Genomic DNA, 24,729 nt, shown 5'->3' with positions numbered 1-24,729 from the left:
CTTTCTCCGGAAAGAAACAGCGTTTGTATTACTTACATTTAAAATTACAGTATTATAAAATACTGCAGTTTCATCTTCACATAAAATTACGTGTAATATACTTTCAAATATTATTTGTGTACGGCTTTGACTCGCCATGCATTTTAAACTATACACACATAAATAAATAATGCGCCATGCTGTTTACACGGAACATTTACGGCGTTGCACTTACACACGGCTTCCTCATCCGGAAAGAAACAACAGTGTTTTTTGTTTTTTTTTACATTTAAAATGACAGATTAACAAAATACTTCAGCTTCATCTTGACATAATATTACGTGTAATACACCGTCAAATATTATTTTTGTACGGCTTTGACTCGCCATGCATTTCAAACTATACACACACAAATAATGCACCATTTTTTACATTTAAAATTACGTTACAACCATAATACGGTAGTGTTCATCGTCACTTAATATTATCCAATCCTATCCACTTTATTTATATAGCACATTCAAACAACAAAAATGTTTCCAAAGTGCTGCACAACAAGACTAAAAACAATATTCAAATATTATCCTTAGCTCCACCAATGACTGAATAAAAACAAAATAAATAAATAAATATAAAAACAAAATAAAAATAAATATGATTAAAAACGATTTTAAAAGGAAAAACCAATTAAAACAGTGAATAGAAATCAAAATGTATTCAAAAAACACAGAGGACAACAATATTAGGTGTAATGTACCGTCAAATATATTTTTATGGCTTTTAAACTATACACACAAATAAATATTGCGTCATGCTGTCCACACGGAACTTTTGCGGCGCTGCACTTACACATGGCTTCCTCCTCCGGAAAGAAACAATAACGTTTGTTTATATTTTCGACATTTAAAATTACAGTTCAACAAAATACTGCAGTTTTATTTTCACATAATATTAGGTGTAATACACCTTCAAATATTATGTTTGTACGGATTTTACTCACCATGCATTTTAAACTATACACACACGCAAACAAATAATGCGCCATGCTGTCCACACGGAACTTTTACGGCGTTGCACTTGCACACGGCTTCATTTTCCGGGCAGTCCAGCTTCACTCAAGCTGAAAATGAGTTTATTTTTGCCTAAATTGACCTGCAAAAAAGACATAGATGATGTTATTAAGGAGGTGGCAGAAAAGGTGCTTGTTTTGAGGTTTGGGAGGGACGAAGACTCCGTTTGTCTCCAGCTAGATGAGATTGTAAGTATTTTTGATATTATTTGCCACCGGAAACAAACATGTTAGCTTGCTTCTTTGTGTTCTTTTGTAGCTGTCAAAAACCGCCCATGACCTGAGCAACATGGCGTCCATCTACATCGTGGATGTGGATAAAGCTCCTGTTTACACAAGATACTTTGATATTAGTTACATACCGTCCACTGTTTTCTTTTTCAATGGACAGCACATGAAAGTGGACTATGGGTAAGATTTGCTGTGTTTTATCTGAATTTTATTTTTAAATACAACACATAAAAAGAACGTTTTCCTATTCAGTGTTGAAAAGCAATACCTAGATATAAAAACGGTTTAATTTTAAATGTTTGTCATACAACAAGAATAAAAATCACCAGTCAACAAAAATGAAAAACGAACCAAAAACAGATGTTTAGTTCAAAGTAGCAACTTCCGGTTCCGGTGTAAGAATGTTATTTAAAAACAAATGTTTTTGTGGTCCGTTTTTTTCATTTCTGCCAAATTCTTCTCATATTTTTATGTTTTTTAACCTATTTATTAGGGATGTGGTATCTTAAAACAACTTACAATTGTAATTCTGATTCTTGGGGTGATGATTCAATTCAGAATCAAGTCTCAACTCAAACCGATTCCTACAATAAAGTACCAATGATTGTCACACACACACACACACGAGGTGTGGCGAAATTATTCTCTGCATTTGACCCATCACCCTTGATCACCCCCTGGGAGGTGAGGGGAGCAGTGAGCAGCAGCGGTAGCCGTGCCCGGGAATCATTTTGGGTGATTTAACCCCCAATTCCAACCCTTGATGCTGAGTGCCAAGCAGGGAGGTAATGGCTCCCATTTTTATAGTCATTGGTATGACTCGGCCGGGGTTTGAACTCGTGACCTACCGATCTCAGGGCGGACACTCTAACCACCAGGCCACTGAGCAGGCTAAACAATGTATGAATTGGTCTAAAAATTAATATAGAAACTTTTCCAAACAGGCTAAAGGTAACTGATTATTTCCTGGCTTTTAAATCGGCTTTAGTTGTGTGGTCCTCTGTGTTTATTGTTTTGTTTTATTTTATTTTATTGATTTTTTAAAATTGTTTGAAGTATTATTTTAAATCGCTTTAATTAAATTACTTCTCATTGTTTTTTTATATGCAGCACCATGGAAACAGTTTCTTAATAGTGCCGCTGAACACACGTGACTAGTAAATTTGTAGAAGCCCTAAAAAAACGTACTTTTTTAAAAGTAGATCCTTAAAAAGACAAAGTCAACAATTCTTTATTCTGTTGCTTGAAAATTTAATTTGATTCAGAATCTGAATGAACAAGAACATTCATTCTGGGGGATTTTGCTAGCTTTTTTTTTGTGATTGTAGCTGTTTCGGAAAGTTGTGGCAAAAATATTTTTCCGTTACCTTTTAACTTGTGATTTTATGAATTTGCTAACAATTTTTAAGTGTAATCTTAACCTAATAAAACACAGGATTTTAACAACAATTGGAAAATATATTGTATTGATGTTTATGTCACACCAACTCAAAAGTAAACAGTAGATGATGGGGAAATCTCATACTCGGAGCAAATACTAGTGATGTTTTATTCGTTTTACACCATACAGGGCGGTAGACAAGAACCTAAAGTAGGTCTATATGTATGCTATGACCAATAATAATAATCCTATTAATAGCATTGCTTCCTGTTTGCCATTCTCCGTGAACCAGGAAGTAGCCTGTGCCTTAGTAAACAACCAATACATCAAGCGTTTATTGATATCCACATATTATTAAGCGAGCCTTATTAGGACCTGTATTGCCTCACAATAGTATGAAAATAAGATGTTTTTGTCTTTTTCAGCTCGCCAGATCACACCAAGTTTGTTGGCAGCTTCAAAACCAAGCAGGACTTCATGGATCTGATTGAGGTCATATACAGAGGAGCCATGCGGGGGAAAATGATTGTCCAGAGTCCCATAGACCCTCAAAATATTCCCAAATATGACCTGCTGTACCATGGCATTTAGCACCGCCGTCTGCAAACATGAAAACGCCTAAAGTCGTGTTGTCGTTCCTGGAAAATTGCGGCAAAAGTCACAATGTTTTGAGGCTTTTTGGGGGTTTTTTCCACTTAGATTGAACCCTGTTTTGATTAATTTGTTATCAATGTTGTTAGTGTTAACCTCAGAAAAACACAAAACTGCGACAGAAATTGGACAACAAATACTGTATTGATGTTTTACTCGTTTCCACCGCACAGATCTAAAAGTAGACACGAGATGGCAGTAACAGCACATACTCATTGTCAAATTACTACACTGTTTAAATTCACCACATTTAATAATGGTAATAATAAAATGTCTGCAACTTGTTGACGAGAGAACACAGGTTTTGATTAGACAGTTAACGAGTGCCACTCAGAGATGAACTGGATTAGTGAAAATAGGCGCAGAAATTGTGCACGAATTTGCCTAAATTGGCACAATTGTGACATCACAAAATTCCTGGAGGGACTGACATTTTATATCTTGCCATTGTCTCTTAATCAGGTCCAAACTTTTTCCACAGAGGGCCATGCACTTAAAAATGAAAGCATGCTGGGAGCCATTTTGATATTTTTCATTTTCAAAACCAATGCAGTTATTGTAACCATTATGTCTTCCCTTATTTTTTGTAAATGAAAAAGGGGCTCAGGCATTAAAATGTCTGATTTTATTTAAATAAAATATCTATAGATCAATTTATGATCTGTCCGTTGAAATAAAGTTTTTATTTTTTAATTGGTTCATGGCGATTTTTTCTTTCTTTTAAAAGAAAACAAGTTTTTTATGGCAAAAAGTATGCCATATATCCCCCCCAAGCAATGTTCTAAGTAGAATATTTGATGTGAAGTAATTATAACCTTAAATAGGTGAATAATTCATAACATTACTTTTGATTAATTTTTTTTAAATGTCTCAGGGATCTAAAAGGCCTCCACTCATAAAAGTGTTAAAATAAGTCATATATCAATATACTGTATTTTTTTTACTACTTATAAATATTTGTATTTTTATTTATGTAAATATGTATATATATATATTAATGTATAACATGTCAAGGAAAGAAAACAAAAGCAAATACAAATAGAGTATTGAAAATGATAATAATAAACAATATGATAAAATACTAAATTCAAAAAGAAAAAAAAAAAGGGCTAATTTAAACCACTTTAAATGTTTTCAATAAAGATATCAATTTAAGGGCTTTTGTAATTTTAATTATTTTCCAAGATTTAATTGATAATTTGAAACCATTGCGCCAATTATAAAATGACTTTACAAAATCGACATTTATGTATAAACATTTTATGCTTGGAGCATAATAATGTTGACAAACATTTCTATGTTACCATCATTTATAAATATGCCAAATTTGATCTCTTCTATAGTGAATGGCGTCATCTCCACACCCTTTCTGATCTCCTCCCAAAACACATGTACAGTCTCACATTCCATAAACAGATGATTGACATCCTCAAGCTCCACAGCTGTCAACCTCCATGTTAAATTTTAGTTTCAAAAAATAATTTTAAGGGTATATTCCATTAATAGTTTTAAATTGTATGTCTACCTATTTAGTTTTTTTTAAATAGGTCATAAGATATATCCAAATTATTTTCTTAGTTTGTCTGGATAAAAAATAATTCACAACAAAATTTTGATTAAAAACGTGTATTTCCCAATTCAGTTAAAAAAAATGTAGATATATATCAAAATAATTTTCTTACTTTTTCGGGATAATAAATTACAAAAATGTGTTCACGAAAAACATGTACAGTATCTCCCAACTTAGTTAAAAAAAAGATAAAATATATCCAAAAAATTCTCCTTAACTTATTCTGGTTAATACAAACAATCACAAAAATTGTTTGATGAAAATTATGCATCTCCCAATTTAGATACCTACCTTCAGAAATAAATAAAATATTTTTGTTTTAGCTTTTATTGTATCAAAAAACTATATGCATGTAATAAAAGAGACATCCAAAGTGTGTGTTTATTTTAAATATATTTCTTTATTATAAAAAAAAAAGTTTGTATTTTTGTGGAAAAATCTCACAAATGTTCTGCGTAGAATGACATGTATCTCCAAAATGTTGCCTTTTATTAAAGATACATTTGGAGCATTCAATTCCATTAGCTCCCAATGTAGTTTTTAAAAAAAAATAAGTAATAAAATATTTCCAAATATTTTTTCTTAGATTTGTGAATAATAAAACATTTACAAAAATGTTTTCATGAAAAACATGTCTCTCCCAATGTGCTTTTTTAAATATTTTTTTTAATTAAAAAAAAAAAGTTTTAAATACGTCCAAATTATCTTTTTTTCTGGATAATATAAAAAAATATGTATTAAATTAAATGTACTACCAATTTAGTATTTTTTAAACCAGTAATAAGATATATCCAAATATTTTTTCCGGATAAAAACTAATTTACAAAAATGTTTTGATGAAAAACATGTAAGTATGGTTTTTAAAAAAAAATAAGTAATTCAATATACCTAAATTATTTTTTAGTTTTTCTGGATCATAAAATACTAAACAGAATGTTTTCATGAAAAAATAGCTATCAATTTAGTTTTTTTTAAAAACAAATAATAAAATATATCCAAATATTTTTTTTCTGGGGAAAAAAATAAAATTAAAAAAACATGTACTACCAATTTTTTAAAAAAATAAGTAGTAAAATATATCAAAATAATTTTTTTTTTTAGGTTGATTGGCAACACTAAATTGGCCCTAGTGTGTGAATGTGAGTGTGAATGTTGTCTGTCTATCTGTGTTGGCCCTGTGATGAGTTGGCGACTTGTCCAGGGTGTACACCGCCTTCAGCCCATGTGCAGCTGAGATAGGCTCCAGCAACCCCCGCGACCCCGAACGGGACAAGCGGTAGGAAATGGATGGATTTCTTGGGCAGCAGAAAATAACTGGATAATGAGGCAGGTCTCTATTGTTGTAGTTCTTCATGTACTCGACAGGGGGTGGTATAACACGCTGGAGGGCGTCTTTTCCAACGCGCGAAGAAGATCGACGCTGCGGAAGTGACGTCACCAAAGCGGTTCTCCCGACCTTGCGTAGAGCATGGAAATTATTTCAAAAGCAACCTAAAATGTTCTCACATTACGTGCTGTTTTATTGCTCGTGTTGATTTGATCAAGATTCACACGATGATATCTTTAATCAAGACTGCCGTGGGTAGCGTGGCCGCCGTCTGTAGCCGTGGTCACCAACAAGGTAACTCATTTTTTGGGACAAATTCAGTAGGTTAGGCAATGTATTATTTTCCGTGATTTTTATTTTGTGTTACATCATTTTTATTCTGTGAAACTACATTGTAAATAACAAAAACGAAGGAACTTGGAACTATTTTGGAGCGAGCGTGCAAACCCTGTTTAATTTAACGTACATCCGGGTTACCGCATAGAACACAAAAGTCGCCCTCATATGACGTCAATAATCAGCCAACACTGATTATTTGTGTCAACAAATACTTGATAGGGAAATGTCCATACATATAAGTCGTTTTTTTTAGTGAAACCCTCTCTTTGGATTAATAATGTAAAATTATTAGTTATAATTTGGGTCTTTAAAAAGTTAAAATAATCTTTTAAATCAGGGGTTCTTAATAGAGATGTCCGATAAATTCTATAAAATGGTAAATGGTAAATGGGTTATACTTATATAGCGCTTTTCTACCGTCAAGGTACTCAAAGCGCTTTGACACTATTTCCACATTCACCCATTCACACACACATTCACACACTGATGGCGGGAGCTGCCATGCAAGGCCCTAACCACGACCCATCAGGAGCAAGGGTGAAGTGTCTTGCTCAAGGACACAACGGACGTGACGAGGTTGGTAGAAGGTGGGGATTGAACCAGGAACCCTCAGGTTGCTGGCACGGCCACTCTCCCAACTGCGCCACGCCGTCCCCATAAAAAAAATGTAATATCGGAAATTATCGTTATCGGTTTTTTATTATTGGTATCGGTTTTTTTTTTTTTTTTTTTTTTATTAAATCAACATAAAAAACACAAGATACACTTACAATTAGTGCACCAACCCAAAAAACCTCCCTCCCCCATTTACACTCATTCACATTCATTCACACAAAACGGTTTTTTCTTTCTGTTATTAATATTCTGGTTCCTACATTATATATCAATATATATCAATACAGTCTGCAAGGGATACAGTCCATAAGCACACATGATTGTGCGTGCTGCTGGTCCACTAATAGTACTAACCTTTAACAGTTAATTGTACTCATTTTCATTAATTACTCGTTTCTATGTAAGTGTTTTTATATTGTTTTACTTTCTTTTTTATTCAAGAATTTTTTTTAAATCTATTTATCTTATTTTATTTTATGAATTAAAAAAAAAAAAGACCTTATCTTCACCATACCTGGTTGTCCAAATTAGGCTTAATGAGTTAATTCCACGACTGTATATATCGGTATCGGTAATTAAGAGTTGGACAATATCGGAATATCGGATATCGGCAAAAAAGCCATTATCGGACATCCCTAGTTCTTAACGTTTTAGACCTCGGGGTCCAACTTTTCCACCATAGAAGGGCCCAAATATTAACACTGAATTAGTAATCTTACTCATGATTTTAATGTATTCAATAATTACATCTAACCTACCTACAGTTTACAACCTTTTCAAATGATATGAAAGCATGTGTTAATCACAAAGACGATTTATTTACTTAGTTAGGTCAGGCTGATTAAGAAAAAAGGTACTAACCAAATATACTTGATAAGAAGGGACTCTAAATTGACATACAATTATGTTTTGCTGAAATAAATAAATTGATGGTTACTTTTAACTTAACTGTCAATAAAATTAAAGTGCAAATAAAAACTACGGCTTCACCACTTTAGTCATAATTTTTGCGCTTAAAACAACACTATGATTTTAGCTGCAGACTTCTTCTGTTTTAATATTGTCATAGCTGCCACAAGCAGTGGAAAAGTGTGTCACAACTGAGTACTGCAGCGGTCCTTAGACGGAAACAGATCATTTTTGCGGCCCTATGGATAATAAACACTGCTTTAAGTTATTGCCTTTATTTGCTTAAACAGGTTTTATTTGTATATAGATTGTATTTTTTTTTTTTCATATTGACATGAAAATTGCTCAACCTGTTGTCAATTATTGAATTGTATAGGAAGTGCCTTATTTAGTTTGTATAGTCATTGTTGTTTGTTCAATTGTAGAATAAAAAAAAAAGACTTAAAAATGAGTCAATAGTCAAACTTTTGCACGAGCATGTAAAACAACACGGCCAAGTGATGAGTTTCATTTAACGAATGTGTGTACAGGACTCCTGCACGGCCACTTGAAAGCTTTAACCTCCGGAGTGAAGACATACGAAATCCCTCCTGACTTCAGCGGTATTGCTTTCTTTTGCACTTCCTATTTTAATCTCATTTCTTTGTATTTCCTTCAAAGCACATCCCATGTTTGAGTGCACATGTCTTAGCTAACATGGTATCACTGCGACAGTTTTGTCACCTATCATTTATTTTTTCCCTTTTTAAAGATGTGCTGATGCCGCAGAAGAACAAACTGAAGTTCATGAACAAGGTGCCTAACTTTAAAAAAGCTAAGAAGGAGATGAAGAAGCTGCGAGACATTCAAGGCCCCAGTATGACTTCGAACACCTTCACCAATGGACAGTACGCCATAGTGGTAAGGTCATATATTATGAATACTCCTGATTGTGACACTTAATTCCCTTCCCTTTCTGGTGCCCAGGCTATGGGTGGGGGCTACCTCCATTTTGGTCACATCGAGATGATGCGTCTAATAGTCAACCGAAAGATGGACACCAGAACCACGTTCGCCCGCTGGCGCATCAACGCCCCGTACAAGCCCATCACCCGTAAAGGGCTCGGTCAGCGCATGGGTGGAGGCAAGGGAGCCATCGACCACTATGTGACGCCTGTGCGTTGCGGTCGCCTTATCATAGAAGTCGGGGGCAAGGTGGAGCTCAAGGAAGTGGAGGATTATCTCATCGAAATCACCAAAAAGCTTCCATTTCCTTCTAAGGTGAGACTCACCAGCTACAACATTAGATACACTTGCATAATCTGACAAGATCCAATAATACTGTCGAGAAATGTCAAGAAAACAGTGATGTCGCAATTACCCAGTCAAAAAAAATGTTAGAAATGGGATCAACGGATATAAATATTTTTATTTTGTCAACATAAGTTACAAAATAAATATTTTAATACCCTTTTTGTCAAAGAAAACCCTGTTTTTCATGGCAAAACCCCCAAATATGCAATATTTTTCCCCGAAAAAATTTCAAACTGGAATATTTAATGTGACATAATTGGAGCCTTAAAAAGTTCAATAATTCATAATAACTAGAGATGTCCGATAATGGCTTTTTTATCGATATTGTCCAACTCTTAATTACCGATATCAACCAATACTGATATATACAGTCGTGGAATTAACACATTATTATGCCTAATTTTGTTGTGATGCATTGAACAATGTAACAAGGTTTTCCAAAATAAATAAAAAATGCCAACATGGCACTGCCATATTTATTATTGAAGTCACAAAGTGCATTATTTGTTTTAACATGCCTCAAAACAGCAGCTTGGAATTTGGGACATGCTCTCCCTGAGAGAGCATGAGGAGGTTGAGGTGGGCGGGGTTGAGGTGGGAGGTGTATATTGTAGCGTCCCGGAAGAGTTAGTGCTGCAAGGGGTTCTGGGTATTTGTTCTGTTGTGTGTTTATGTTGAGTAACGGTGCGGATGTTCTCCCGAAATGTGTTTGTCATTCTTGTTTGGTGTGGGTTCACAGTGTGGCGCATATTTTTAACAGTGTTAAAGTTGTTTATACGGCCACCCTCATTGTGACCTGTATGGCTGTTGACCAAGTATGCCTTGCATTCACTTGTGTGTGTGAAAAGCCGTAGATATTATGTGACTGGGCCGGCACGCAAAGGCAGTGCCTTTTAAGGTTTATTGGCGCTCTGTGCTTCTCCCTATGTCCGTGTACACAGCGGCGTTTTAGAAAAACCATACATTTTACTTTTTAAAACCGATACCGATAATTTGAAACCGATAATTACCGATATGACATTTTTAAAGCATTTATCTCGCCGATAATATCGGCAGTCCGATATTGTCGGACATCTCTAATAATAACATTGAGTTTAATCATCTATTATTTTTGGAACAATGACAGTTAAAAAAAATCCCACTAACATTATTTGGAACCCCAAAGTGTTAAAAATTAGTCATACATTTGATTTGATTTTGTTTTTTACTTTCAAAGGTTATGTCCAGATCAACTTCAGATCCATCCATCAATTATAAGTCTATCATTTTTTGTTGTGTTTTAAGCCCTTTTTGTCAAGGAAAACATTGTTTTTTATTACAGGAAAAAACACAAATAATGCCAAAATTTATAATCTGATATATTTGATGTGGAAAAATTTGGAGCCTAAATAGGTCAAGAAATTATAACAATATTGATTTTAATAATTATGTTTTGACCAAATGACAACATTGACAACATCAAAATAAAAATCCCACTGAAATTCTTGGGGACCCAAAGTGGCCCCATTCATAAAAGTGGTATTTGTGTGTGTGTGTGTGTGTGTGTGTGTGTGTGTGTGTGTGTGTGTGTGTGTGTAAACAGCACCCACTGTTATGTTAATTTCTTTTTCTGTAGACAACACAGGAGCAGTAACAATATTCCAACTAACATGAAAACCTGCGTATAGCTCTTTTTATTTAATTACTGAAGAACTGCAGTGCTTATGAGTATGTATGTGTATATATATATATATATATATATATATATATATATATATATATATATATATATATATATATATATATATATATATATATATATATATATATATATATATATATATATATATATATATATATATATATATATATATATATATATATATAAAATTACTGAAGAACTGCAGTGCTTATGAGTATGTATATATATATATATATATATATATATATATATATATATATATATATATATATATATATATATATATATATATATATATATATATATATATAATTTTTTTATTTGCAACTTTGTATCTCCAACAGGTGATGAGTAGAGAGAGCCTAGAAGCCTTCAAACAGAATCAGATCGACAGGGAGAACAATAACCAAAACCCATGGACTTTCAAAAGGATCGTCCAAGGGAACATGCTCGGTATCAGGAAGGTCCTCAGCCCGCGTGACCTGGCGAGTCAGGGACGATACACAGGAAAATTTTTCTTTCCTGGTAGAGTGTGATCGTCCCCAAAGACACTTCTTCCCAACGCCATTGGAGGAACCTTAGATCTACTTTTCCGAAGATATATGAGAGACTTGTGCCATGCATTTCCATTTTAAATGTCTTCATCTTCATCACCTTTTTTCTGACAAATCCACCCTAAACAATATTGAGTTTTAGCCTCATCAATAAAAAAATATTTCAATGTGAAAACACATTTCTGGACTCAATTACAACGCGATCCAACCAAAAACACGACTGAGAAGACCATGCAGTATATGCTGAGTAGGCATCTTTTTTTCAGTTTTTTTCCTGTTAGCAACAGTCTTTGGATACTTAATCATGTTCAGATACTTCAAAACTCATGTTTTAAATGTGTATACATATTTTAAGGTGCATAGTACTTGTACTAAACAAAAGCAAAAAGGTTTTATAGAAAAATTTGAAACTCCGAATTGCCCAAACAAGAACATTAGAAATAACATAGGTGGGATATTTTTTCTTTTTCACAAAATAATTACATGTGTATTGATAGCACGTGTTTTAAGTTGTCGTTAAAGTAAGATAAATGCAAATTGGGAACTAAGCAAGTTATAAGTTATATTGTTTTCTATATACAACGCATCATATTGCATTGCCTTGAATGGGAAACCGGCCCCCACCAAGATGGCCGCCATGAAGGCATGTCACGTTGGCCGCCACAGCGTGTTGACGTATGATGGAAAAAGTAAAAGATTTCGCCCTGCGTTCTTACTGGTAGGTTGTATATGTTGCCATTATTTCAGAAAACTGTAATGTAATCCTCCCGGAAGAACAGATACTATTTATATTAAATGATTAATAAGGAGTCAATACAAGTTATCTTTTTTAATTCCCATGGTTTGGACAGGTATTGAGCAGAAGCGAAACATCTGCCTATGAGGGAAAATGAAGGGGTAACTTTTTAAAGTGACGCATGCGTGTTTATGCACACTTTGAAATGTGGCGCGTAGACGGCATATTGTAAATAAACGCGAGGACGTCGGAACCTTTGTCATAAATGAACGTATGTACTGATAAATACACGTAAAAGTGAATTAAAATGACGCCCGTACGCGGTTCTAATCGAAGAGCAAAAAAAGTACCCGACCTAAAAAAGAAGACTAAAACTACAAATACTGTCAGTTCCTCAACAGAACATCCGGTAAGGCAACGTAAACATTTCTTATGTCCATTAATGTTTGTACTACCGGGCAAAATGACGACTAAAATGTCTTTATTTGTGGTTATTTTATGAAGGATTCTCCACGCAGGGACGACGATGAGAGGCAATCACCGAAGAAAAGAAAAGGTGTGTTTTGGTTTACTTCCATTAATTAAACATGTTAGAATCGCGTTGTAGTCACTTAATGTTTAGTCCCTAAAGTAGCGAAGATGGCCAAAATATCAGACATAGCCTCAGTATAAATCAGTGCAGTTTTACAACACTGACAATTAGAACAAAGTGTTAACTTAAAATCCTGTGTTATTATAATGTGTGAACATCTTTATGTTTTAATACAACCCCTGTATTAGATGCCATTAGAGTAGGGGTGTCCAAAATGTAAACATGTGGGGGCCATTTTAATATTTTTATTTTCAAAACCAATACAATATATAGATTTATAAAACCTTTAGGGCTCCCCTCAAGTTTGGTCTCGGGGACCCGAAAAGGGTCTCTGTCAAAAAATATTTGAAAAAGTCACATGTTAATTTAAATCTTTAGATCATCAAGGCTATTTCCTCCCTATTAGCCTGTTTCGCAGGTTTCCCTGCTCTTCAGGGGATTTTATATAAAATCTAAAATATTTAATATTTTAAGAAAAAAAACATCAAAAGTGGAATAAAAAAGCAAACTGGTGAACTGTATTTTATATTTGATATAAAATCCCCTGAAGAGCAGGGAAACCTGTAAAACAGGCTTGTAGGGATGAAATATCAATGTTTATGTTTTTTATTTTATAAAAAAAATAGCCTGTGTTTTTTCCTGACGTAACGTATATTCCGCTCTACCCCGGTATTGAGCACTGTATAACAGATATATTTATATATATGTATACAGTATATATATGTCCATCCATTTTCTACCGCTTGTCCCTTTTGGGGTCGCGGGGGGTGGTGGAGCCTATCTCAGCTGCATTCGGGCGGAAGGCGGGGTACACCCTGGACAAGTCACCATCTCATCGCAGATATATATATATATATATATATATATACTGCCCTTTTTGTTAAGGAAAACCTAGTTTTTATAGCAAAAACACAACATATGCAATGTTTTCCCACAAAATAATTTTAAAGTGGACTATTTGATGTGAAGTAATTGAAGCCTTAAGTAGGTTAATCATTCATAACACCATTTATTTTAATTTGTTTTTGTTTTTTGAGCAAAAAAAAAATCCAACTAAAATTCTTGGCTATCAAAAAGGGCCTCACTCAGCGTTAAAAATAAGTCATACATTTTTTAAAATCTCAAATTCAACTTTAGATCCATCCGTCGATCAAAAGTTTTTTTTTTATGTGTCTGTTTTGTGCTGTTTTTGTCAAAGAAAAATGTGTTATTTTATATGGCAAACACACAAAAAAACAATATTTTCTCCCAAAAAATATTTCTAAGGGGATTATTTAATGTGAAGTAATTGAAGCCTTGAATAGTTTAGTCATTCATAACATTTATTTTAATTTGTTTTTTGAGCAAACAAAAATCCAACTAAAATTCTTGGCGATCAGAAAGGGCCTCACTTAGCGTTAAAAATAAGTCACACAATTTTTTAAACTTTCAACGTTTAAACCTCCAGCTCAACTACAGATCTATCTGTCGATCATCTTTTTTTTTTTAATGTGTTTGTTTTGTGCACTTTTTGTTAAAGAAAAATGTGTTATTTTATATGGCAAACACAAAAAATAACAAATATTTTCTCCCCCAAATTTTTTTGAAGAGGAATATTTGATGTGAATTAATTGAAGCCATAAAACGGTTAATCATTCATAACACTATTTATTTAAATAAAAAAAATGTTTTGAGCAAAAAAAACTAAAACTAAAATTCTTGGCTATTAAAAAGGGCCTCACTCAGCATTAAAAATAAGTCATACATATTTTAAAATGTTTAAATCTGTAGTTCAACCTCAGATCCATCCGTAAGTTTTTGTAATTTTCTATTGTTTTTTAAATGTGTAGGTTTTGTGCCCTTTTTGTCAAAGAAATATGTGATATGTTATATGACAAACATACAAAATATAAAATATTTTTTCCCCTACAAACATTTCAAAGTGGAATATTTGATGTGAAGTAATTGAAGCTTGAAATAGTTCAATAAGTCATAACACCATTGATTTTAATTTGTTATTGTTTTTTTGAGTAATGACAGTTTAAAACAATCCCACTCAAATTCTTGGAGATTAAAAGGGCCTTACTCATAAAAGTGTTAAAAATAAGTAAAACATTTAAAAAATAACTTTCAACGCTTAAATCTCTCGTTCAACTTCAGCTCTATCCATCGATTATACTTTAAAAAAAAAAGTGTTTATGTGCCCTTTTTGTCAAAGAAAAGTTTTTTTTTTTTATACGGCAAACATACAAAATATACAATATTTCCCGCAAATAATATTTTAAAGTGGAATATTTGATGTGAAGTAATTGAAGCCTTGAATAGGTCAATAATTCATAGCAAAGTTGATTTTGATTTGTTATTGTTTTTTGAGCAATGACCGTTTAAAAAAAATCCCACTAAAATTATTGGAGATTAAAAGGGCCTCACTCATAAAAGTGTTAAAAATAAGTCATATATATATTTTTTAAACTTTCAACGCTTAAATCTCTTGTTCAACTTCAGATCTATCCATTAATTATAAGTTTATTGTTTTTAAAAAAAAGGGTTTATATGCCCTTTTTTTCAAAGAACATTTTGTTTTTTTATACGGCAAACATACAAAATATGCAATATTTCCCGCAAAAAATATTTTAAAGTGGAGTATTTGATGTGAAGTAATTGGAGCCTCGAATAGGTCAATCATTTATAGCAACATTGATTTTGATTCATTATCATTTTTTGAGCGATGACAGTTTCAAAGAAAACACTTTGTAACTTATTCTCGTTACATTTGCCCAGTTTATTCTTTTATTTCCATTTTTTTTGTTTTTTATAGTAATTTTAGAAATTAAAAATGATGTTTAGACACCCTTGCCACAGAGGTGAATGTTTTTGCTACACGTAACTTCTTAGAATTCGAGTGCACACTTGCATGTACAGTACAGACCAAAAGTTTGGACACACCTTCTCCTCATTCAATGCGTTTTCTTTATTTTCTTGACTATTTACATTGTAGATTGTCACTGAAGGCATCAAAACTATGAATGAACACATGTGGAGTTATGTACTTAACAAAAAAGGGGAAATAACTGAAAACATGTTTTATATTCTAGTTTCTTTAAGATAGCCACCCTTTGCTCTGATTACTGTTTTGCACACTCTTGGCATTCTCTCGATGAGCTTGAAGAAGTAGTCGCCTGAAAGGGTTTTCACTTTGATGCCTTCAGTGACAATCTACAATGTAAATAGTCATGAAAATAAAGAAAACGCATTGAAATGAGAAGGTTTGTCCAAACTTTTGGCCTGTACTGTACCTACTGCAACATTTACTGACTTGCAAAAGACAGTATTTTGTATATGTTACAAAGTTCTATCATTGTCTCTCATATGCTCCACTTGTTGCTATGTTTGCAACAGCTCCCCTTAAGGTCGGCGATCGAGGAAACCTGAAGAAGATCCGCAGGTCGTCCATCATTGCACTGGAGAACATGATGGACCTGGCCATACTGTGGGTTTGTTACACTTGGCAGCTTTATTGCTTTTGAGGGATGTTCCGGTCAGGGTTTTATGCTGCCCATTCTCCATGAGTGAGATACCAATACCGATACCAATCACATGTATTAACTGTAAATATTCCCATGTGTTTATGATGATATTTTACCATGAATTGATTAACGTGGACCCCGACTTAACCGAGTTGAAAAACTTATTCGGGTGTTAGTGGTCAATTGTACGGAATATGTACTGTACTGTGCACTGTACTGTGCAATCTGCTAATAAATGTCTTAATCAATCAAATTAGTTGACAGTGTAACAATGTCAACACCATATTTAAACTACTTCCTCATTTTCTTTTATTATATACAAGTGTTTGATGAAAACAAAGTCAATAGTACACGAGAACTAAACAAAAGTAAAAATTACTGATGATTAGAAAACCCTTGTGCAATCATGTTCACACATCTGAAAACAGTTTAGCTCGTTACAGAAGCTACAAAACTGACCTTCCTTTGAGCAGATTGAGTTTCTGGAGCATCACATTTGTGGGGTCAATGAAACGCTCAAAATGGCCAGAAAAAGAGAACTTTCATCTGAAACTCGACAGTCTGTTCTTGTTCTTAGAAATGAAGGCTATTCCACAAAATTGTTTGCAAACTTTTGAACGGTAGTGTATATTTCTGCTCACTACTCTACTCATCCAACAGTGATTGCTGCCACACAAAGACATGTTTTACTCACCGTGCTGTGAGCGGGAACTCATTCTTTAAGAGTTCCACAAAAACAACGAAAATACACTACCGTTCAAAAGTTTGGGGTCACATTGAAATGTCCTTATTTTTGAAGGAAAGGCACTGTACTTTTCAATGAAGATAACTTTAAACTAGTCTTAACTTTAAAGAAATACACTCTATACATTGCTAATGTGGTAAATGACTATTCTAGCTGCAAATGTCTGGTTTTTGGTGCAATATCTACATAGGTGTATAGAGGCCCATTTCCAGCAACTATCACTCCAGTGTTCTAATGGTACAATGTGTTTGCTCATTGGCTCAGAAGACTAATTGATGATTAGAAAACCCTTGTGCAATCATGTTCACACATATCTGAAAACAGTTTAGCTCGTTACAGAAGCTACAAAACTGACCTTCCTTTGAGCAGATTGAGTTTCTGGAGCATCACATTTGTGGGGTCAATGAAACGCTCAAAATGGCCAGAAAAAGAGAACTTTTGTCTGAAACTCGACAGTCTATTCTTGTTCTTAGAAATGAAGGCTATTCCACAAAATTGTTTGGGTGACCCCAAACTTTTGAACGGTAGTGTAAGTACCTGTATGTGTGACGATTGCTGATATACGCCTAGTCTCTTACGTGAATGAGATAAATAATGTTATTTGAGATTTTACGGTAATGTGTTAATAATTTCACGTATAAATCGCTCCAGAGTATGAGTCGCACCCCCGGCCAAACTATGAAAAAAACTGCGATTTATAATCCGAAAAATACGGTACTTAAAATAAAACTGGCTTTGTTTAATAAAATTCTACCCAAACATTACTAAAGTGGCTTGACACGACTGTTAGAATAATTTTATCTAAGTTATCACAAAAACTTTGTGTTGAAATGAGTTCCCAGCGAGAAGACCAAAAGCGGTCTTTGAAACCTACCAAGAAGGCTTGTAAAACTCCACTGTGTAAGGGGGGAAGCAACATGAAGGTGTTTCTATTTCTTTCATGTATTGTAATCAACAGAAGGATATTGTTCTAACCCAAGGACTTCAAAGCGGAGAGAAGACAGGATCTGCCCAATTTCCAGACGACCTCTTTTTTTTAACTGTTTTACTGACCTCTTTTTGAACTGTTTTACGAACCTCTTTTTGAACTCTTTTACGACCTCTTTTTTTTTAACCGACCTTTTCTGTGAACTGTTTGCAACCTTTTCTGTGAACTGTTTACGACCCTCGTCCCTTAGAAACAGCTGTGGCTGTGTGGTCAGGGAAGGTCCAAATAAAAGAAGGAGGCGTGCAATCTTTTGGCAGAGCGTGCTGGAGACTGTGCAAGAGTACAGACCAGACTTTTCTCCTCAAATTGAGCCAAATTGAATTCTGTCTCTGTTTGATTCTTTGCTTCTTGTCCTGTTTAATAGATGTCATCAGTGTTTGAACCTGACAACGACAGATTTTTTTTGGGGGAAAAAATCTATTTTAGATTTTTGTGAATCGATTGAGATAGACTGCAGCACCCCCCGCGGCCCCGTAAGGGACAAGCGGTAGAAAATGGATGGATGGATGGATTAAGAATCGTTACAAATAAGAATAGCGATTCAACCGAAAACTTTTTTTTTTTAGGCCGCCCTAATCACATGATTACACATACTGTGTTCACAGGTCAACTCTTGTTATGGGACAGAAAGAGAAGAAGGAGAGCCAGGAACATCTAAATATTCTAAAAAACAGGCGAGTCTTAAGAGTAGAACATTCCTTGACTATTACTAACCTGCAAGTTGCTTCTTTCCAAGTGAAAACTAACGGAATGAATGCACTGTAAACCCCCCCCCCTCCTAGGTTCCTAACTCATTGTGCAGAGCTCCAAGTCCCAGTGAAGAAACAGGAAGAGCTTGGACATTCATCACAGCGCCACCAGGTGGAGACAAAGAAGTCCGCACTCGGGCAGCAGACTCTTTGCGCCCTGGAGGTGAGGTCGGATGTTCCGATACAACTTTTTCCACTTCCAATACGATATTGGAGCCTTGGGTATTGGCTGATACCTACCGTATTTTTCGGACTATAAGTCGCAGTTTTTTCATAGTTTGGCCGGAGGTGCGACTTATGTGTGAAATTATTAACACATTACCGTAAAATATCAAATAATATTATGTAGCTCATTCACGTAAGAGACTAGACGTATAAGATTTCATAGGATTTAGCGATTAGGAGTGACAGATTGGTTTGGTAAACGTATAGCATGTTCTATATGTTATAGTTATTTGAATGACTCTTACCATAATATGTTACGTTAACATACCAGGCACGTTCTCAGTTGGTTATTTATGCCTCATATAACGTACACTTATTCAGCCTGTCGTTCACTATTCTTTATTTATTTTAAATTGCCTTTCAAATGTCTATTCTTGGTGTTGGGTTTTATCAAATTCATTTCCCCAAAAAATGCGACTTATACTCCAGTGCGACTTATATAGGTTGTTTTCGTTCTTTATTATGCATTTTCGGCCGGTGCGACTTATACTCCTGTAAGTTAATCCGATATCAGCAGGAATCATAGTGCATGCTTTTATTTTGTCATGCGGATTGTTAGGTAAGGTTTGATGTAGTGATATTACTTCTAGAACAATGGTAGGTATAAAAACCCCACTAACCTTATGACTAGGGATGATGTTTGATAAGAAATTATCGAGTTTGAGCCTATTATCGAATCCTCTTATCGAACCGATTCCTTATCGATTCTCTTATCGAGTCCAGATAGGTTGTTGTATATGGAAAAAACACAATATTTGGTTTAACAAAAGCTCACTTTTATTATATAAGAAAACAATTTAATCTAATAAATAACTAAATATTGACTGTTAAACCCCTAAAAAAATAATATAAAATAAATAAATATTGACTGTTGTTACCCAAAGTATATTAAGTGTGATTTTCAGAAAAACAAATATATACAGCAACACAAAAACAACCTGTCTCTGTGATCACTATAGGTGTATAAATAATAATATAGTGTTAAATAAAATCAGTCCCTTGTGCACAAAACTGAAAATAATACAGCTCTCCAAAAAGTGCAATTCTGCTGCTATTTGACATAACTATTTGTTATAATGCTTAGACATTTTTGCACTTTATTTCTTTATTGAAAGAAAATTCTATGAAGAGAAAAGTTGTTTGCAAATGTGGTTACAATGCTAAAAATGAAAAGTTAAAGCTAAAAAAAGAAATACACTTTATTGCGTTAACATTCTTTATAGGGGGAAAAATGTTATGAGCTGCCAGGGAATATAACAACTACACTACCCAGCATGCAACGGGAGTGACGAGCATGCGCGGTAGCCCCGAAAAGTGTTGTTGCATGTCGTCACCCGGTTAGGTTATGAGCACGCTGTGAAAGTAAACGTCAAGAACTTAGCCAACACGCCTCGTCTGCATTATTTATAATTAGACAAACAACACATATACAGTGTGATTTTGTTTTGTTTACAAGGAAAGAAAAACAAAAGTTAAAAAAGGGAGATCATGTCATATGTTATATATATTTGCTGTAAGAACGTTGCGACAGCTGCCGTAAAGGAGTTGCGTTGCTAGCCTGGTTGCTATGTTTGCGGTTGGTCGTAAAAGTGTTCGTCATGTGTTTGTACAATGCTAAAATCTCTCAGTAAAGTTATTCATTGGATTATACCTTTTGTTTTGAACTTTAGTACACCTTGCAGCGCTTTTTCCCGTCCATTTTTTCCCTGCTTTCCCTATCTGCTACTAATGACTGAGCTACGTGACGCCATTTCGTGTGATGTCACACGGGGCACTTCTGGTCGGGACGGGATTTGTTCCAAGGGATTCGAATAAAGAACCAACTCTTTTTCTTTACTATAGTGGTCTCGATAACGGGTACCGGTTCTCAAAAAGGGATTCGAGTCCGAGGACTCGGTTCTTTTCTTATCAAACAACCGGGAAAACCGGTTTCGAGTATCATCCCTATGACAGACTTACGCTGTCTGTAAATCAAAGTGGGGTGGTACGCAATAATTTATTAAGTTAGGTTCATGTCGCAGTCGTCGAATGATGCGGACACGTCTGTTGCTGGATACTTTCTAAATGGTAAATGGGTTATACTTGTATAGCGCTTTTCTACCTTTTTAAGGAACTCAAAGTGCTTTGACACTATTTCCACATTCACCCATTCACACACACATTCACGCACTGATGGCGGGAGCTGCCATGCAAGGCCCTAACCAGGACCCATCAGGAGCAAGGGTGAAGTGTCTTGCTCAAGGACACAACGGACGTGACTAGGATGGTAGAAGGTGGGGATTGAACCAGGAACCTTCAGGTTGCTGGCACAGCCACTCTCCCAACCGCACCACGCCGTCGTTCTAATACACTTCTGCCTTAGAGACTTTTTACATGTAGCAAATATAATTATTTGATATTTTTTTATACATCAATGTGCTGTTTTACATTACTAATAACATTGGTTGGTTGGTTGAAGTTTATTACCAACATGTATACAATTTCAATATGATACATCAGACATTATAATTTTTTCTTTACAACATGTCCGAAAAAGAGTAGGAAGAAGCAGAGCTTATTTAATCTCACCCCTTTTTCTACCTCATCGCAATTCCTGTACGAACATATGTTCACTTCCTGTTCTTCATTTGTACATCATTTACATCAATTCATCCTGACTACAACTGTTCTTTACATACATCGTTAAGTCAGTTGGGATTCACATAATGAGACGAATAATATCCTATTTTTGGTAAGTTCAAATACGTTCGTCGTAATACGTCCTTGTACTTTGTAGTTTGAACAGTTTCTTAAAGATAGAATGTACTCGCGTTTAGAGGCTCTTAACGTCTGTCCCTTGATGTCTCTGACACTTGCTTGGCCCCGTTGCTCCGGTTCTACTTTCCCTCTTTAAAAAGCCGCCACTGTCCTTTTAACATTTGCACATTTTGTAGATGGCTGTTCGCGGGTACATCTGGGATATATTAAAATTACGTCCACATCACAGACATGCTGACAACGCTCCAAACAATGGCGTGCGCTTTTGTTTTTGTTTTTTTCGGTAATCAAAGTCTTTTTTCGGTGGTCGAGTCTTGGTACATCGCTTGTCAAAGTTTGCGCAAATCTATCCATCCGTTTTCTACCGCTAGTCCCTTAAGGCAGTGGTCCCCAACCTTTTTGTAGCTGGGGACCGGTCAACGATTGAAAATGTGTCCCACGGACCGGGTGGGGGTGGGGGGGGGGGAGTATTTTATTTATTTATTTATTTTCATAAAGAAATACAATCATGTGGGCTTGCGGACTGTATCCCTGAATACTGTGTTGATCTATATTGATATATAATGTATATATTGTGTTTATTATGTTGATTTAATAAAATAAAAAATAAAAAAAACTTTTTTATTTTTTTATTTTTTATTTTTTAATTTCTTGCGCGGCCCTGTACCAATCGGTCCGTGGCCCGGTGGTTGTGGACCACTGCCTTAAGGGGTTGCGGGGGGTGCTGGAGCATATCTCAGCTACATTCAGGCGCAAATAATACATCAATTCATACTGTAATGACCAGCTGGTGTTATTGTATTTCCGTTTTTCAGCATTATTCGATATTTTGATTGATGTCAGCCATTTTGGGCCAATGTGTTCTTTATTTTATTTTTTACATCCTCTTATAGCACAGTATCTACTGAATTTTTTAATGTATAAAACATCATTGTTTAGCAAAATGTACCATGTCTATGTTCAATTGTACAGGTTACGATTCACTTATTTTGAAGCGTTTTTTTTTCATTTTTCTTTGTATGTTTCATGGTTTAAATTCAAATTAAAGTATACCAATGCTAAAATACTTGTCTCAAATGTTAGGTATATGTATTAATGTCATTTTGTGAGAGAGATTCTGTTTTACAGAATGAATGCAAATACATTTACAAGAAAAAACAGCTGCATAAGATTTTCGTTTTTTTGTAATTGCTATTTTTATACATTTATGGATCTAAAAAAAACCCGTCAGGATATTTTGTGGGGAACTTTTAACCTAATGTCCACAATGGCATTGTGTATGCAAAAATGCAAAAAAAGAGTAGTGCCCAGACGTGGGAACGAAAATAACTTTCTAGCTTCTTTTTCCTGGTTCACCTTATGGCCTATTAATGTTTTATGATTGTGTGGCTTGGATTTAATGTAATTTTTTCCCCACATTTGCAAACAAACTGTCCGTGCCTGAAAAGTGATTGGCGGAGAATAGGGAAGTGTTGTTTTGTATCCGGGGAAGCGCGGACTCAAGGTACAAAAGTGTTTGCACGGGAGGTAAAACCTGCTGGCATTGTGTCGTTTGTTATCATAAGATTGGTAATAAAAGTTAAAAATAGCGCCTGAATTTTTGTGACTTGTTCTGGGTGCTACAATACATAATATTACTTTAATTTGTTTTCAAGTTAAAAAAAACCAACATATTTTGAAGGCGTATTAAGTAGAAAACCTGAGGTCCTATGCTGTTTTAATTTTCCTAGAAAAACCTCCAATCTGTGATTAGTACACTGGAGAGCACAGAGGAGGAGGCTTCTTCCCTGCAAAGTGCATGCAATTCTCTGAGGGAGCGACTGGAAGAGGAGGAGGAGAACGCTAAGGAGGTTCGAGACTCGCACACAAGCTATGCAGCCAGGACGTATAAACATTGACTAATGGACGTTTATTCACACAGATGCTACAGAGAAGTCATCAGTCAGTCCTCGGCCTCCCCTCTCACCCGCCAGGCAAAGATGAATCAACATTAGAGGTGAGCTGGTGAATTATGCACACTTTACTTCACAAGCAGCTATTGCGCAACAGCGGCGTTCGTTGTTAAAGGAAGTTATCGTGATTATCCATTTTTAAAAAATGAAAAAAGAATGTGGTGAAAGTTTCTCAGTTGCGTTTCCTCTTCAGAGGAACTGGAAGTTGTAAATAGTATCGGTGTAGTAATCCCTTCACAGTACTGTGTTTAAAAAAAAAAAAAAAGTTTGTACTTAATCCTCGATAGTTTTATTTTTCTATTAGTATTGTTTTTTTTAAACTTAAAAAATATATATTTTCGTATTTTTAATTTATTAATTTATATCTGAGATACTTTTGATTTGATACGATGCCATTAATTTAGGCATTTTTTTTCACCACAATAAAACTGTACTGGCTATTAACAATTTATAATTAGTTTTTTCATAACAAATGTCTTTATTTGTAAATATCCTGTTATTTGTAAACTATTCCTTTGTTTTCACACACATTGAATTGCTAACATTACCTAGAGGTGTCCTGATACAACTTTTTAACTCCGAATAAGATACCGATATTGATCCCATACGACATTAGCATATCGTACATACTTTTATACTTTTCTGGTTTTAAATGTTAGAAAAGACTTGATTAAGTGAACTTGTTCAGAGAAAATTGTACGTATGAAAAACACTTAACTATTTTATGGAATGGACTTTTGCTGTCTTTAAGTTGAAGTGGAGTGGGAGCTTGCGATTGCCGACCATAACTCAGTAAGTTAATAAGCTCACCACGCAGTAAGTTGAATGATGCGGACACGTTTGTTACTGGATACTTTCTAGTGCGCTTCTGCCTTGGGAG

The 24,729-nt window shown here is 34.7% G+C and overlaps 3 protein-coding genes across 3 annotated transcripts in view; all 3 read left to right on the top strand.

Moving 5' to 3' along the window:
- The first annotated feature begins 815 nt into the window (after positions 1 to 815).
- Positions 816 to 4,009, top strand: txnl4b (thioredoxin-like 4B). Its single transcript, XM_062070279.1, has 3 exons — positions 816 to 1,237; positions 1,308 to 1,459; positions 3,086 to 4,009. Exons 1-3 carry the CDS (start codon positions 1,016 to 1,018, stop codon positions 3,249 to 3,251), a joined length of 540 nt encoding a protein of 179 aa, XP_061926263.1. The 5' UTR covers positions 816 to 1,015; the 3' UTR covers positions 3,252 to 4,009.
- A 2,232-nt stretch (positions 4,010 to 6,241) lies between these two features.
- mrpl16 (mitochondrial ribosomal protein L16) lies at positions 6,242 to 11,773 on the top strand. The gene is made up of 5 exons (XM_062070266.1): positions 6,242 to 6,502; positions 8,602 to 8,673; positions 8,823 to 8,971; positions 9,038 to 9,331; positions 11,390 to 11,773. Exons 1-5 carry the CDS (start codon positions 6,436 to 6,438, stop codon positions 11,579 to 11,581), a joined length of 774 nt encoding a protein of 257 aa, XP_061926250.1. The 5' UTR covers positions 6,242 to 6,435; the 3' UTR covers positions 11,582 to 11,773.
- A 546-nt stretch (positions 11,774 to 12,319) lies between these two features.
- The window catches only part of cenpq (centromere protein Q), a 13,761-nt gene continuing 1,351 nt past the window's right edge, over positions 12,320 to 24,729 (top strand). The window contains exons 1-7 of the mRNA XM_062070251.1: positions 12,320 to 12,744; positions 12,840 to 12,891; positions 16,306 to 16,396; positions 18,772 to 18,840; positions 18,949 to 19,078; positions 23,628 to 23,747; positions 23,819 to 23,893. Of these exons, the coding sequence (XP_061926235.1) occupies positions 12,643 to 12,744; positions 12,840 to 12,891; positions 16,306 to 16,396; positions 18,772 to 18,840; positions 18,949 to 19,078; positions 23,628 to 23,747; positions 23,819 to 23,893 (639 nt within the window). The 5' untranslated portion in view covers positions 12,320 to 12,642. The remainder of the gene's footprint in view (positions 12,745 to 12,839; positions 12,892 to 16,305; positions 16,397 to 18,771; positions 18,841 to 18,948; positions 19,079 to 23,627; positions 23,748 to 23,818; positions 23,894 to 24,729) is intronic.

This window comes from Entelurus aequoreus, linkage group LG02, assembly GCF_033978785.1.
Source record: "Entelurus aequoreus isolate RoL-2023_Sb linkage group LG02, RoL_Eaeq_v1.1, whole genome shotgun sequence".
In the NCBI taxonomy this organism is placed as follows: Eukaryota; Metazoa; Chordata; class Actinopteri; order Syngnathiformes; family Syngnathidae; genus Entelurus; species Entelurus aequoreus.
The sequence above is the reverse complement of the archived record's forward strand: the minus strand, read 5'-3'. Positions and strand labels throughout refer to the sequence as shown.

Excerpts from the sequence above, each read along its gene's own strand:
- txnl4b (XM_062070279.1), top strand. The coding sequence starts at position 1,016 with ATGCGCCATGCTGTCCACACGGAACTTTTACGGCGTTGCACTTGCACA. Across the intron at positions 1,238-1,307 it reads GTCTCCAGCTAGATGAGATT|CTGTCAAAAACCGCCCATGA; the intron begins GTAAGTATTTTT and ends GTTCTTTTGTAG. Across the intron at positions 1,460-3,085 it reads CACATGAAAGTGGACTATGG|CTCGCCAGATCACACCAAGT; the intron begins GTAAGATTTGCT and ends TGTCTTTTTCAG.
- mrpl16 (XM_062070266.1), top strand. The coding sequence starts at position 6,436 with ATGATATCTTTAATCAAGACTGCCGTGGGTAGCGTGGCCGCCGTCTGT. Across the intron at positions 6,503-8,601 it reads TAGCCGTGGTCACCAACAAG|GACTCCTGCACGGCCACTTG; the intron begins GTAACTCATTTT and ends ATGTGTGTACAG. Across the intron at positions 8,972-9,037 it reads ATGGACAGTACGCCATAGTG|GCTATGGGTGGGGGCTACCT; the intron begins GTAAGGTCATAT and ends TCTGGTGCCCAG.